Source organism: Sapajus apella, unplaced genomic scaffold (genome assembly GCF_009761245.1).
Source record: "Sapajus apella isolate SASKATOON/1434 unplaced genomic scaffold, GSC_monkey_1.0 scaffold27, whole genome shotgun sequence".
NCBI classification, from domain to species: Eukaryota; Metazoa; Chordata; class Mammalia; order Primates; family Cebidae; genus Sapajus; species Sapajus apella.
In genome coordinates this window covers 9,809,153-9,825,631 of record NW_022436967.1, presented here as the reverse complement: position 1 = coordinate 9,825,631, position 16,479 = coordinate 9,809,153, and the positions used below count along the sequence as shown (strand labels likewise).

The window sequence follows — 16,479 nt, the reverse complement described above, 5'->3', positions numbered from 1 at the left end:
TGGATGACAGCGGGCTGACCCACCGGCTTGGCGCGGCGGGCAAACTAGTGAGACAGTGTCTCTAAGTGGTAGGGCCCAAGGTCTTTTCTTTTCTTTTTTTCTTTTTTTTTTTAAAAAAACTCCCAAAATGTAAACGTGAGTAAGGCATGAAATACGGAGTTTAAATGCCCTCACTTATCTTTGGGTTACTAATATACTAAACCCTTCTGGACTAAGCAAAGGAGGTAAGTTCCTGCGGCTGGGAGCGGAAGCCACACTGGGGTCTTCAGAATCTCCCACCAAGGCTGTACCTCTGGAGGATTTCTGGGTTTGGATTTGGTGGTCTCAAGAAGGTAAATACCATCCTGCTCTTTGTGGGTCTTTAGACAAAGAAGACAACTGTTGTTTAAATATTTAACTGTGTAGTAGTTAAGCATGTAGTTATAAGTACTCAAAAAATCTTGCAAATTAGCACCTATTTCTTCGAAGATAAGTTTGTCTCCTCAAAAATAAGGAAGGAGAAAGGTACATTTTTTTGCAAAAACGAACAAAAAAATAAAACTTACGTTTGTGGATAGATTACAATTTTCATTTTTTAAAATTGATTTTGTCTTGATTTAAAACGTATGTTTAAAAAAAAACATTTAACATTGGAGGAAATCTCACCAGTAACAACAAAAATGTTAACTTGAAGCTAGCCACTAGTTTTGTGTTTTTTAATAAACTGTATTTTTATGGATTGAAGTAAAGTTTCACTAAACAGGTATGTCATAGATGCAGCTTGATTTGGCTTTCTGTTTAACAGCTTAAGAAGTTTTGTTGTCCTGTACCCATAATGTCATATAAACAAAGTAACCTCAGCTATATGTATTAACAAATTTTACAAATGTATCCAAATATGTCTGGTTAGGCATCTGAAGGCCTTACTCAGTACTCTACTCACTGTTAATAGAATGAGATGGTCACTTCCTCTAAAGACCAGCTGTTAAATATGGATGCGTATCTTAATAATTATTGAAAAGCTCTAATGTAGCGTAGAGTTGATGATAATTGAACTTGTTCTGATTTTTAGTAGCTATAACGTTTACAAAAAAACTTTTGAGGGGAAATTGAGTGTTCGAGCTCCAACTCGTTTTTGATGTTCTGTATATGACTCTTTCTTCATAAACATCTCACTGACTCTCCAAGTCTTGCTTGTGACTTCTCCCACATTCGAACCTTGTATATTGTCATATTATATTTTTACTTGGCATCAAATAAATAATTATAGACTTAACTCTACACTTGTACCCAAACTGGATGGAAGCAAATACCTTCTGGATATAATTGATGAGTGGTATTTACATGAAGTGAATATCTGAAGTGAACATTTTTATGTTTGCACTTGAATTTTTTAGCTTACATGATCATAATCATGATCATGATAGTTTTTTGTGTTTGTGTTTGTGGTTACAAGATTTTAGTGGTTCACTTTTAACGGAGTATTTTCAAAATAAGTTTCATCATTAGGAAACAAAATTGTGATGATTTCACTTATCCTTAAAGGATCCCCTCTTGTGTTTCTCCTTTTCACATCTCCTGAGTTCTCTATCCACTTCCCCCAAGGTAGGTGCCACCTTAGTACTTACTTCATGCTCTTCCGTCATGTTTTATAGTTTATAGTCTCTCTCATGTTTTATAGTTTGTCTCCAGGCTCCATCATAATACCTGGAACACAAAGAGTTGATTAAGTGTCTGATGGAAAGAATTTAGTGGATGTGTATGGAAACTATCTATTAGTATAAATTGAATACAAGGAATGACAAGCAGAAATATACGTAGTATGTGTTTAACTGTTGTCAAGCCACTATTTCATGTTTTTTTATGACTTTTCTGCAATAAAGAAAACCCCTAAAATTGTATAGATTGAAAATTAGTGACATTTCACTAATATTAATTTAGTTGATTGACATTGAGCACCCAGTACTATGTGCAAAGAACCATGAAGAACACAAAGTTAGAAGTTTAAGCAAGGGTCAGAATATATAGCACAGTTGGCAAGTGCCTGAGTTGAGATTTGAACCCAGGCAGTATGGTTCTAATGTCACAGTTGTTAACCACTATAAACATGCCTCCCAGGAGTATAGTATAATATAATATAGTATAATATAATTTATAGTTTTTGTTTATATAGCCAGTTAGCCTTTAGTTACATTAAATTAATTATTTCTGTACATGTTTTATTGTAATCTTAATGATTTACAGTTGATTTTCAAATTATTGGACAGTATTTATATTTCTGGATTACCCTTGCTTCTTCTAGGAAACCACTCAAACTTTAGTGGAACGATTAGAAGTAATAAGATGTTCATCTGTGGCCCTTCAACATCTTTCTTTCCTACAAAAATCAAGTGACTCTGCTTCAGTGTTCCAGGCCCCTCCCCCAGAACGTGTAGGCAGCTGGGTGGAGCCTAAAGCCTAGCCCTCTCCAGTAACCCGGCTAAAAGGAGGAAGCCAGTGTTTGAGAAAAGCTTCGTGATCTGTGTTCTTTCGTTATTCCTTCTTCTCTCTGACATTCCTTTCGCTGTCGCTAGGTCTTGTCTTTCGCTTGATCTGTGGAAAATACTCAAAACTATTTTACTTTTCGGCTGTCTCCGGCTGAGTGAGCGGACTCCCACTCTCAGGCTGACTTCCTCATTTCTCCGTTTCTCTAATAAATGGGCGGGGCCTCAGGGCGTTATGGAAACTGAAAAGAAATCATTATTATAGAAAAACGAAAAGAATTTTTGTTGAACAGAGGAATTTGGAAAATTTCCTTGCAGACCGTTAAGTTGAGAAAACACCTCCATAAATTATTTCTTTTGAACTTTGTGAATATTTTTTCTTTTTCTGGGTTCTTAATGCTCTAGTGTTCTGTCTCCTTTTTCTTCCTTCGTTTCCTTTTGGAGGTCTTCGAAGGTAAAGATAAAGCAATCAGAATAATTGAAAATTTATTTTTTTTAACTTGTTTTAAGAGCAATTTGAAGAATAGAGGTTAAAAGTGCAAACATACAGATTAACAATAAACTGTATTAAAGTCTAAACAGCCAAACTTAAAATTGCATTGTAGGACAGTAATCATCTTGATAATATTCATTATGACTTTTTGGAAATGTTCAGCATATATAATATAAAGGGAAAAAGAGGCAGCCACCATAGTCTTTTTAAGAGACCCAGCCTTAAATTGGACTTTAAAAAATATTTTTAAACTATTCCTTTACTTTAAAATAGTAATGCATGTCTGTCCTAGTATAAAATGCAAATAGGCTTTTCAAAAGTGATGAAGTTGAAAGGAAGTTTTCCTCCTTCCCATATCTGCAGGCAGATAATTCCCTTCAGGGAAGCAACCACTGTTACCACTCGTTTCATGGGTGTTTCCTGAGATAGTGTATGCATCACAAGCATATATGCATATAAGCTTCCTTTTTATTAAATAAATGCACCTTGCTTTTTTTCCCCTTTACAACATATTTTAGAATAGATGTTAATTTAGAGCTGCCACTTTCATTTTAGCAGTTCTACCGTGTTACATTGTATGATAGAGCATAATTTTTTTTAACCAGTCCTCTACTAATGGGTATTTAAGTTGCTTCCAACATTTTGTTATTCTGAACAATGCTACAACAAATATCCTCAATGCTTATGTCATTTTGAATATGCGTGGGTATAGTAACTCCTAGAACTAGAATTATTTTTGTCAAAGGGTATTGATATATTGATATCAATATTGATATTGATATATTGCTCTTCACAGAGCTATGTCAATTATATCTCAAGACCAATATATGATTTTTTTCTCAATGCCCTCATTGATGCAGCATGTTATCAGACTCTCTGATCCTTGCCAGTCTAAGTGAAAAATAGTAAATACAATTTTGTGGTTTTAGTTTGCATTTCTGTCGTTATAAGTAAACATTTTGCATTTTCTCTCTGTGAACTGGCTGTTCATAATTTTTGCTCAGTTTTCTGTTGGAGTGTTGGTCTTTGCCTTATTGATTTCTGGGAGCTCTTTATGCATTAAAGAAATTAGTTCTTTGCATTAAGTATGAATTAAATATACTTTTTTCCAGACTGTCTTTTAATTTTATTAATGATAGGCTTTTAGGGTAAAGGGAACTTGGGAAGGAGGTTTTTGCTTTTATTATCTTATATTATTTAAAAAATTCCACTTTTATTTTAGATACCGGGGATACATGTGAAGCTTTGTTACTTGGGTATATTGCCTAATACTGAGATTTGGGGTATGAATGATCTCATCACCTGGATAGTGAGCATAGTACCCACTAGTTTTACAACCCTTGCCCCTTCTTTCCCTTCCCCCTCTAGTAGTCCTCAGTGGCTATTGTTGCTGTCTTTATGTCCATGAGTACCTAATGTTTAGCTTCCACTTATAAGTGAGAATATGTGGTATTTGGTCTTCTGTACTTGCATTAATTTGCTTAGAATAATAGTCTCCAGCTGCATCCTTGTTGGTTTTGTTATTTTTATGTAGTCAAATGTTTGGGTTTTGGTTTGTACTGTAAAAGGTTTTCTCTACCAATGCAGGGAAAGCCCAGAATTGGGGCTCAGCCCGGGAGGGTTCTTGGCTTCATGCAGGAAAGAATTCACGAGCAAGAGCAAGTTTATCAGAGCAACAAAGTACAGGAAAATGGCTGCTCCATAGACAGAGTAGTAGTAGCAGCTCCCATGAATTGTTGACTAGCTATATACATGGCAATTCCTTGATTATATGCTAAATAAGGGGTGGGTTATCCATGCGTTTTCCAGAAAAGTAGGAGGGGTTCCCAGAACTGAGGGTTCTTCCCTTTTTTAAACCATATATGGTAAATTCTAGGAGATGTCATGGCATTTGTAAACTGTCATGCCTCTGTTGGGAGTTTCTTTTTGCATGCTACTTCATTTTAATTAGTGTGTAATCAGCAGTGAGGGCAACTAGAGATCACTTTTGTTGCCATCTTGGTTTTAGCTGGTTGTGGTCAGTTTCTTTGGGGCATCCTGTTTTGATCAGATTCTGTTTTAATCAGCAGGGCCTTGGTACTCAGAAAACAAGTCCAGCTCATCTCCTGTCTTACTACTATAAGATTTTATTTAACTCTTTTTTCTTGTTTTTATATGATTTTGATTTTTATGTTTAAATCTTTGATTCATCTAAAACTTACCTTGGTATAAGGATCGCACTGATTTAAATTGGACTGCAAAGTAAACCAACTGATACTGGAAATGGGAACCATATATTATTTTTCCAGCACCTGATATGGTACATGAAACAAGATGAGTGCTTGATAAACTAAATTGAAAGGAAATTTCTGGGTTTATCGTCTTTGTTATTAGCCATTGTATTGATCTGATATGTAGTGTTAAAAGAGAAACTGTGTTCGTTTATATCTTTAACCAATATAAATGAACACAGTAGGTTTCTCCTGTACAAAATCTAGAGTGTTACATCCAGGGACTAGAATAATTATTCACACAACAAAATAAATAGTAAGCATCACTTACAGGCATTCTCGCTGGGTTCAGGGAGTCAATAAACAAATATGTTAAGCCATGTAAGTGCCATGTAAGAATAGACATAGAGCAGTGTACAGGTTAATAGAGAATGACTAGGAGGGGAGCACTGGCCCAAGAGGTGAAGGATTTTGACAATTAAGTTGTCTCTGCTTAATGAGCACATGATCAAATACAAAGAAATGGAAAGGCTGTTGGGGAGAATCATCTGTCTCTAGTTGGTGTTGTTTTTAAACTAGATTGTTAATTATTGAGCAGGACAGACTATACTTTTTAGGTTAATTTTTATAAATATTATGCATAGTTAGATTTACATGAATGTTCTTTAACCAATATAAAGTTTTTTAAAAAAATAAACAAATTTGTCTTTGCAATAAGAAACAAAAGTTGTTTTATGCATTAAAGTCAAAATTATATTCTGTCTTTGGACTGATCAGCCATGTGTTACTCTTTACTTGTGGAAGTCCAGTTGCTGTTGCTGACAGTAATTTTCAAATAATGCTCAAAGAAACCTTATGGGGGAAAGCAGAAGGAACCAGTAGAATGGTTTGAGGTACTCACTACCTAATTCTTAACAGCGGTAACTTTGCTTTTATTTTTTACTTCTTCTTAACTTCCAGGTAAGATTACATTTTGAAGTAATTTGAAACTATGCAACTTGTCCAATCCGAGGCCTATGGGCTACATGCAGCCCAGGATGGCTTAGAAAGCAGCCCAACACAAATTCATAAACATTATGAATTTTCTTGTGTTTTTTTTTCTTTTCTTTTCTTTTTGCTCAGCTATTGTTAGTGTTAGTGAATTTTATGGTGGCCCAAGACAGACAAATCTTCCCCCATTGTGGCCCAGGGAAGCCAAAAGTTTGGACACAGCTGCTACAAAGTATACCTCACTCTCACCGTGAGACCCACTATGTGTGCGTGAAAGTGACAGGCCACTTTTAGGAGCATATCACTGGATATCACTGGATATGGCTTTATTCCATTTAGACATAGAGGTGATTGCCTGAATGTGCTGGAAATTAAGAAGTCCCTAGTGGAAACCCACTGATTAATATAGGTATCCTTTATAATGTATGCAGAATTTTTGTGGATTTGGTGGTTGTATGAAGAATAAGTGACTCTGCTAGAACTTCCTAGTAGCAAAGATATATTACCAGAATTGTCAGGAATTATCAAGCTCTAAATTAGGAGAATAGCATTTTTTCTCAGCCTATTGGTGTCAGAGTTAGAGTCATTCAGCATTTCTAATGTCCTGATTTATTCTTATTTCTTCCTATATGCTGCATGAGGATACTTATTACTAACAAAATTTAAAGTAGAGGGTTATACATTTTTTTTTTGTAGAATGTGCCTTGATGTTTCAACTAAAGAAAATTAATTTATTATTGAGGTATTTTATTTCATACAATTCCACTTAAATCAGAATCAATTTATATAATCTTATCACTCACTGAGCTTATATCAATAATGAAGAATATGAGTTGCTGAACATTTCTTCTGAAATACTATTAGCTTTCTACAAATGGATTATAATACCAGAACTGTTTAATTTTAGAGGTTATTTAGTAAGATTTGTTAGCATATAGTGAAAATTAGTAAAAGCTATATGCTTTAGAAAAACGTTTTCAGAGATCTTGGATTTCTTACATTATGCAGAGCTTGTATATTTGGATCTCCCACTGCTTAGCTCATCGTAGTTTTTCAGTACATATTCACTGAATTAAATTTATTCCAATTTAGTAACTTAATTACTTACAGTAAAAAATAACATATAAAGCAAAGGAATACATTCAAAGATTTCAGATAAAAGAAGTTACAGTTTGGAAAAGTCATCAGGTAATGAGTGAGATTACCTTTTGGATAAAACATAGGATCCAGTATAATTTGTGGGGGGGAGGGGGGTCAACCACGCCTAAAATAAAATTTTCATCTCCTTGCAGATTCCTGAAATGTCTTCATTGGGGAAAACAGTGCTGACACTTGTTCAATGTCTAGATATGCTAGTCATGTGACCTTGGACAAATCTGCTCCATTTGTAATGAAGGCAATAATAGTTTCTCTGCAAGTTTGTAGTGAATAAAATGAGACAATATTTATAAAATGTCCAATCCATACTATTCAAAAATATAATTTTATTGATGCATTGAAATATTATGTTCTTCTATTGAATACTTAGAAAACAAATTTAAAATGCAAAAACTGCTTTTTTGTAGGTACTTAGTCTATTTCAAAGTTTAAATGAAAGTAGATTCTGTTCCCATTTTTCAGTTGGAGTGAGGCAATTATCAAACAAGCAGTGATTTAACAGTTAAAATATTAAAAATGGAAAGTGTATATGCTGGGACAAAGGAAGGCAAAATTCAACTCTAATAACTTTTAAATGATTGGAACTCCCCAGCCCTAACCCCCATGAAGAAAAGGATTTTAGCCAAAAGAACAGATGTTAACAGCACTGCTTCTTCTGATTTATGGAGATTTTTTTTAATGAAGTTGAATTTTATTACAAAGATCTTGATTCCCAGAGGAACCAGTACCTGAGACACCTGCACACTTTACAGTAAATAAGAGACAAAGGATGACATAGAAACCCATGGTGCTTGTAGTTGCAGTTAAGTATATTAATAATTTTTGCAGTAGACTTAATTACAATTAAAAATGATTTTGATGCACTGTTTACAATAGCACTAGAGCTAAATCTAGACTTCAATTTTAAAGCTTCTAGGAACTAGTTACCTATTTTAGAGTAGAACTCAGAGTCTGTGCTTTGGCACAACTCAAGATAGCCTTTTGACTCCTAGGACTGTGCTCTTGCCACTTTGCTGCCTTCCTGTCTGCTGTTTGGCATTGAAATTTGTTGTTTCATTTCCAAATGACGAAAACATTTGTATATCATTAAAGAGTTTGTTTTAATATGTTTTTTCTTTTAGAGTCTTCAGATGGATTTTAAAATTGAACACACTTGGGATGGTTTTCCAGTGAATCATGAGCCAGTATTTATCAGGCTGAATCCAGGTGACAGAGGAGTGTTGATGGACATTAGTGCTCCATTTTTCAATGATCCTCCAGCCCCACTTGGAGAGCCAGGAAAACCTTTCAATGAACTGTGGGATTATGAAGGTAAGTGGAAGTACTGTATTTTATTGCAAACATAAATCTTTTTATAATAACCTCTCACAGAACTGTTATTTTATCTTGCTGTTGGGAAGTAAGTGCTTCTGAGCAATTGATGTGTACAGTTTCTGATACTTCCTACCAATCTCTTATTCTGACTTTTTCTCCATTACCTACGTGACTTTAACTATATAACTATAACAGTAAAAAAAAATGGCAATTACAAATCCAGATTTTTTTTATTGCTGCCATATTTTCTTCCTTTATTTCTGTTACCGATGCTGAGCAGGGTTCAGTATTCCTGTTTGTATTTAAGTATCTTTAAATTACCACTCTAACCTCATAAACCTTTTTTATGGAAGATTTGAAATGTTTTACTTATTGAAACACTATCAACCTCAACACGAAATGTAGTTTTTACTTTATACTGGCAATTCATCTCACATATCAAATTAAGACATGACATGAAATTATACTGTTTCAGGTTTGCTGTATGATCTCCTTCTGTATCCTAATTAAGCTATCAGAATCATCTTTCTGAAATACTCTTCATGATGCCATTTCCCAGATCATAAATCATTACTATCCCTAGAATAAAGTTCAAAGCCTTCCTTTAAGCTTTCAGCATACTTATGAATTGGGCCACCATATTCAAGCTCTTGACCTGTGTACCTTCTCATTCTATTCCCCCTGCCTCTAACACATAGTTCAAGGTCTAATTCATGTCCCATTTTTTCCAAGAAGATTTTGATGAATCTTCTAGTCAATACATCCACTTTATCTATGTCATTTGTTGGCATACATTTTGTCAGGGTTAATTTGTCATATGTTAAATGTATTTGTCTTTTATTGTTACAAAACTGGTGTATACCATCTTCCTAATGGAATACATACTAATATGATTTACCTGCTAGAGGCACCACAGACATGAAACTCAACAGATTCTAACCTCAACTCACCTACTTCTCTAATAAACCATTTCTTTACCTAATTGCCCAATATCAATAAATGGTACTAACAATACATTAAATCACCAAATCTAAAAATGGTTAGACCTTTCTAAGGTATCCTTCTTCGACACTTTCAATTATTTGGATTTATTTACTAAGTCCCATCAGTTTTGCCTCCCAAATATTCCTCTAACTCAGTATCTCCTCTTCATCCCCACTATCCTTGCCAAAGATTAGGCTTTCATCATCTTTTACCTGGTTTAGGGCAGAGCCTTCTAAATAGTCTTTTTGCCCTTAAGACCATTGTTCACTTAGAAGCCAGAATGATGTATCTAAAATGGAAATTTAAACTCATCCTTCAGCTACCTAAAAACCTTCTCGGGATACTTTTCCTCTCAAGGTAAGTTTTCCTCTTGTTAATATGATCTCTATATACATTTTCCATGACCTGGCCCCTTATTCTCTCTATGGCACCACCAGCTCCTCCTACATTGGAATATTTGCCTGGTAAGACTGAACTGTTCATAGATCTTTAAATAAGCTACATTATTTCCTAATTGTGCACCCTTGATTTTACTGTTGTCTTGCCCTAGAATGCTGTTTCTGTTATTCTTCACCGAGTTCCAACTCATCTTTCAAGACAGAGCTTAAATAGCAACTTCTCCAGGAATCCTTCACTAAACCACTTTTTTGAGCTAAACATCTGTTTTCTTTTTATCTGTAGCAATGCATACATCCTCCATTTTGGAACTTTTATTAAAATTTTCCATTTTAGTTTCTGATTAGATTGTGAGATAATAAAGGCATTTCCAGAATCTGATATAGTGTTTAATACAGATAAGCTGCAAAAGTATTTGTAAGGTGATGATGGAAAGTAGAAAGCAAAAGATATATAAGTGCATCTGTGTGTGTGTGAGAGAGAGAGAAATATATACACATATATGTACAGAGAGAGAATGTGTATGTATATATGTATGTATCTAATATATATATCTTCAAAGACATATATATACATATATATAATATATATACCCAAAATATATATATATATATACACATACACACACACACACACACACACACAAAGATACACACACACACACACACACACACACACAAAGATATATATATATATCTTTGGAGAGAGAGAGAAAGAGAGAGATCTATTTTAAGAAATTAGCTCACACAATTGTGGCAGCTAACAAGTCCACTCTTCCCTGGGTCTTCTGTCTGCTGGTTAGAGAGTCCCTTCTTCCCTAGGTCTTCAGCCTACTGAAGAACTGCTTCAAGCCTGCTGAAGACCCAGGGAAGAGTTGATGTTGCAGTTCAAGTCTGAAGGCTGTCTGCTGGCAGAATTCCTCTCTTGGGGGAGGTCAGTCTTTTTTTCTATGAAGGCTTTAGACTGATTGGATAAGGCCTAGCCACATTATAGAGAGAAATCTCTCTACTAAAAGTCTACTGATTTAAATGTTAATCTCATCTTAAAAAATGGCTTCACAGAAACAACTAGAATAATGTGTTACAAAATATCTGGATACCATGGCCTAGTTAAGTTGACAGAACAATTAACTGTCATATTAGACATTCTAATTTGTCTCAATAAAAGATTTAGAAAGAGGCAATAAGATTCTCTGAATTGCTGATAGAACTATATATTAGCTATTTTATTATAAAAATAACACATGGAAAATTGGAAACAACCTAAATGCCTATCCATAAAGTATTAAGTGGATAAGTTATAACATTCTGTAAAATAATACTATTCAGTCATTACAATAGTGTGTAGAAGCATAGAAAAAGTCTGGCAGGATATAGACCAAAGGGGAGGAAAAGGACGTTGACTTTTTATTTCATTCATATATATATATATATATAATTTATTTACAAGAAAGATGTATTATATTCAAAATTAAATGACTTTAAAAATAGCAATATTCAGAAATTTCCAGGAAATTATAAAAAAGAAAAGAAAGATCACCTACCTAAATTCCTGCAATTACAGATAAGCAGTCATTAACATTTTTCTGTACATTTTGCAGATATCTAGACATAGGCATACATGCAATTTTAATGTCACATACATTATGGTTGCTATTCTGCAGCCAACCTCTTGAATATCATGGATATCTTCCTATATCAACAAATAGTTAATTGTATCTTTGATTTTACTAGCTGCATTGTTTTCCATTGCATAGAATATATGAATTCCATAATTTATTCAACAGTTCTCCTGTATAATAGGAGATTTATTTAGAGAATAAGAGATAATTTTATGTAATAGGGGATAATCACTTAGGTTATTTCTAATTTTTGAATAGTACTCTAATTAATGGCATTATACTTAATTCTTTTCCCAGTTGTCAGATTATTTTCTTAGGATAAATTCCCAGAAGAAGAAAAGTGGCTCAAGTCTATTTGATAATGCTAATTTCTTTACAACCTGACCAGCACTAGTTTTTTTGTTTGTTTTTCTTTTTTTTTTTTTGGGACAGAGTCTCACACTGTTGCCAGGCTAGAGTGCAGTGGTGCAATCTTGGTTCACTGCAATCTCTGCCTCCCAGCTTCAAGTGATTCTCCTGCCTCAGCCTCCCAAGTAGCTGGGACTACAGGTGCATGCCACAACACCCAGCTAATTTTTGTATTTTTAGTAGAGACAGGGTTTCACCATGTTGGCCAGAATGGTCTCGGTCTCTTGACCCTGTGATCTGCCTGCCTTGGCCTCCCAAAGTGCTGGGATTACTGGCATGAGCCACTGCTCCTGGCCACCAGCACTAGTTTTAATTAATTTTTTCAATATATGGCAATCTGATATGTGAGAAAATTGTTGAAGATTTATTTCCTATATATTTCTTCTTCCAGGCAATGTCTATTTTCTTTGCCCTTTTTCCTATGGGGATAGTATTATAATTAAAAATAGTTAATTCATTTTATATTCTAAAAGAATAAACAAATTATTTATTGTTGGCAAGCAATATTAAATTTCTCAATATGTTATATCTCTGTTTTCAAAAGTTGTGGAAGCATTTTTCTTGAATGGTATAACTGAGCAGTATTTAGAAGTTGAACTTTGTCCGTAAGTATAAAATGTTTCTTCTTAATTATTATTACATAATTTGAATGAATTATTTTCTAGTTATAAATGATATGGTTATAGTAAAAGCTCATTAATTCCAGTTAACTAGTAAGAATGGTACTCTGAATTTGTTTGAATGATACACTTTTATATATTTCTGAGTTTCAAGTACAGAACATATATTTAGAATATATGTTTAGAATAAACTCATCTTCTAAATTTGAAAATCCTATGTCAATATTTTCAGTTCAGTAATGTAGATTTTTCTAATAAACTTGAAGATTTTTTTCAAAATGAAGTCATTATAAAACACAAACTTTTACTCATTATTTACTTCATAAATTTGCATTATTATATATAGCTGTTCAGAAATAAAAAGAGATATGGATATAATTAGTTGAACTAGCTTATAAAAATGTTTCTTTTAAAGGATTTTTAAGTGACTAGATGAAACTTATTTTATATATCACATAATTATGTATTCATGTATTCCATTCTTTATTCATCATGCATTTATTAAGTATGTGCTGTATTACTTTTGCAGTCAATGCCAGGGATAAAAACTAAATCACATGTGGATTTTTTTAGACTTATTAAAAATATTAACTTGGACTCTCTTTGTTTAGGTTTAACTGTCTCTTGGATCCTGTTTACGTGGTTGGCAAACTATTTCCTTTTTTCTATAGATGTACACCTATTATCTAAATTATAGCACATTTTAAATTATTAAAGTATTTAATAATGAAATCTTTATATTGCAGTTATTCATTTGAAATGCCATTTAAATGCTTCTTAGTGTCTGACATTCAGAAGCCATTGCTCCTTTTGTAGGCTGGACAGAGTGCTCCAAACAATTGATTTAAATGAGATTTGTAGATACTCTTTTATTTTCCTTTATTTTGATATTTAGCTAAATCTAATGTAGAAAAGTCTAGCTGTTTGCATTATGTTTTTTAAGAATAATCATAAACCTTTGTGTGTCACATTTCAACTAACATGCTAAAATTTGTTACTGACAAATATCGTTAATTCTCATAAACTGCCATAAGAAGTAAGAAAACGTCAACGATTGTGTGCTTATTTTTACCCTATAAGTAAGAAAATTAAGACAAACATTCCTAACTTGTCTAGAGAACAGTAAAGAAGTTGGATCTCCTAAAGTTTGGCCCTTAGTTTTAATTTTATTAAATGGTAATACCGGTTTATTTTCATAAAGTGATGACTTAACACAGATGAATAAAATAATTACATTCTCTTTTGTTAAGAAATTACACAGTAATAATTGTGTATAAAAGTAATAGATTTTAAAGGTTAAAGAAATTATCAGAGTAGTTTGGTTTCATATGTATCAGGATAGTTAATAATTAAGAATCAAGGTTTTGCTTCAGGCAGTCATTTCCTGTAACAGTTAATTAATCTCTAGAAAGCAAGAGGAAGAATATTGTTTTAATTTGCAAGCATTTTTACTCTTAGGATGTACTCCTAAGGGTGCATAATAACAACAAAAATAAGCAGAAGATTTTTAAATGGAAAAGAATACTTGGCTTCTGTTAGAATATTTTACTGAAGGAAATCCTTCCTGAAAAGCACTCAAGAGTATCTGTGTAGAAATGTTTAAGATACAGGCTTTCTTAGAGTTAATGAATTTGCTTCATGTAAATACATGAAATCCTTTGATTCTTAATGACCTGGCTACTCCCAATTGTACACTGTTACTGGAATTTCCCTTTGGGAATATACTCTGTTCCTTTTTGAAAACATGATGCTGAACTAATGGTAGAAAGCAGCAAAACACAAGAGGCAGACAGGTTGAGGACAGCATATGAAAAAAATAGACAGTGACTGAAATCTTTAGCCTGCTGACTACTTGCAGACAGTCTATGTTTTGCATTTTTAAAATTTTCCTAATGAGCTACCAGATAGTTTTCTTACAGAAATAACCTTTATTAAAGTTGTTGAATTCAGACTTGGAAATCGGTGCTTGCTTTAGTTTTTGAAACACGTTTTATAACAAATTCCAAATAACATGGTATCTCTCTGACTTTTTTTCATATTTTGTGTCATCTAGCCAAATGAAATATTTAATATAATTTTTTATTTAAAGAATATAAAAAGCAATCTAAACGTGAAACTTTATGCATTTGGTGGCAGTTGTCTGGAGAATGGTAAACTCAAAGATGTCATTTCTAAGCAACTGAACACACTGGCTCTCCTTATAATTATGCAGTATTAATACTGCATCTTTTAATTATTTGGAAATTTAGTTGCAAACACACACATTGCATGTATAAAGGATAATGAAGAAAATGACATTTATGTTTTTCAAACACTCATGAGGAATCTTAATTTTGACAGCCACGGCCAGCATTTAGTGCTTTTACTTTCTGGAAGAAGAAATGTGTGGAAAGTAAGTAAATTAAAATATGAGACAAAATCATTATGTACACAGTAATACATATATTTCTATGTTTAAAGTATAAGCCCAATTTTATCTTTTGTGTTCCACATGTTGTTTCTGTAGCAAGAACTTCCTTTGTCATTCAGAGTGTCCAGAGGAGAGACAAAATGGGAAGGCAAAGCTTATCTTCCTTGGAGTTATTTTCCACCAAATGTGACAAAATTCAATTCATTTGCAATTCATGGATCAAAAGATAAACGAAGTTATGAAGCTCTTTACCCTGTACCTAAGCATGAACTGCAACAAGGACAAAAACCTGACTTGTAAGTAGAAAATAAATGAATATATGTTCCAAATATACAAGTTTTTTGGAAGTTCGTTCTTAGTGGAGCAGAAGTGAGTAACACTACTGATCAAAGAAGACGACATATGTGCACAAGCACCTACTAGAGCCCAATGTTTGCTGATGATCCTCAGGTAATACTTAGTGAACTTTGGACTGACATAAATCTCTCTCACTACTGTCAGTAGAGCACTTATTTTTCCATGGTGATATGAGAAAAGTGTTGTTTCCATGTGAGAAAACTAAACGTTGCATGTGAGAAAATTAAACTTTGCAACAGCTGATACAGAAGTATGGTTACAAATTCATTTAAAACTTCTTTCAGAGCTAAAGGGCCAGAAGCCTCAGTGTTTCCTGGTGTGAACAAAGGATCCCCTGTTGCAAGGAAATCTGATCTTCTGTTAACTCTCTAGTTCTCCTCTTCTGGTAACCTCATAAGGATAAAAATGTCAACTCTGTTTCTAGGCAACATTGCTTATGATAAAAAAGGCCCTTAAGTGGTAAATTACATCTGGACTGAGAATAATTTTGAATGAAGTATAAATATGTGATAGAGACAGTATGGCTTTGGGATTCCCTTTTAACAGTCGTATTCCCTGTGGGAACTCTGGAAGCTATGCCTATGGAGTTATTCCAAGAGATATTACTCTCATGGGGTAGCAGGCATTTGAGCCAAGGTATCCGCTATGCTTTCTCAATTTGTGTCTTGTTTCCTTGCACCTGTAGCTGTCACGTAGGCAGACCAGAGTCTTATGAATGCTTCATGGGCTTCTGCAAGGACTGCTCCTTTAGGGAGGAAAGCCAGATGCTGTCCTGGGGCAAACTGTGATTCCTTCTCTGTATGTCTCTATGTATACTCACTATAGCCAAGGTAGTCTGGTGAGTCTGAGCATTTGGAAGAACCTAACAGAGACATCCTAGTGAGCATTGCACTATGGTAGATGAACATTCCTGTCTTTTTACCTTTGGAGTGTGCTGCATTATCCTTCCTCTCCCTCTTTGCCCTCTCCTTCCTGTCATGCTCTGACTTCACACTTCGTCTTCATCCCTTCTAGCATATTTCTTTATTTTGCTTGACATTCTTTCCCTTTTTCCCT

General features: G+C 33.9%; 2 protein-coding genes across 5 annotated transcripts in view; one reads left to right on the top strand and one right to left on the bottom strand.

The window, feature by feature from the left end:
• Positions 1 to 1,626, bottom strand: part of SCLT1 (sodium channel and clathrin linker 1) — a 231,804-nt gene extending 230,178 nt beyond the window's left edge. Inside the window, exon 1 of the mRNA XM_032292285.1 lies at positions 1,608 to 1,626. The gene's annotated coding sequence lies outside the window, so the exon portion shown is untranslated. The remainder of the gene's footprint in view (positions 1 to 1,607) is intronic.
• The window catches only part of CUNH4orf33 (chromosome unknown C4orf33 homolog), a 37,668-nt gene continuing 21,189 nt past the window's right edge, over positions 1 to 16,479 (top strand). The window contains exons 1-5 of one of the 4 annotated variants that reach the window (XM_032292287.1): positions 1 to 332; positions 8,435 to 8,624; positions 12,581 to 12,641; positions 14,997 to 15,048; positions 15,163 to 15,362. In XM_032292287.1, the coding sequence (XP_032148178.1) occupies positions 8,444 to 8,624; positions 12,581 to 12,641; positions 14,997 to 15,048; positions 15,163 to 15,362 (494 nt within the window). In that variant the 5' untranslated portion in view covers positions 1 to 332; positions 8,435 to 8,443. Of the gene's footprint in view, positions 333 to 643; positions 743 to 1,651; positions 2,497 to 8,434; positions 8,625 to 12,580; positions 12,642 to 14,996; positions 15,049 to 15,162; positions 15,363 to 16,479 lie in introns of those variants that run through there. The other 3 variants (XM_032292288.1, XM_032292289.1, XM_032292286.1) reach the window with 3 other exon arrangements.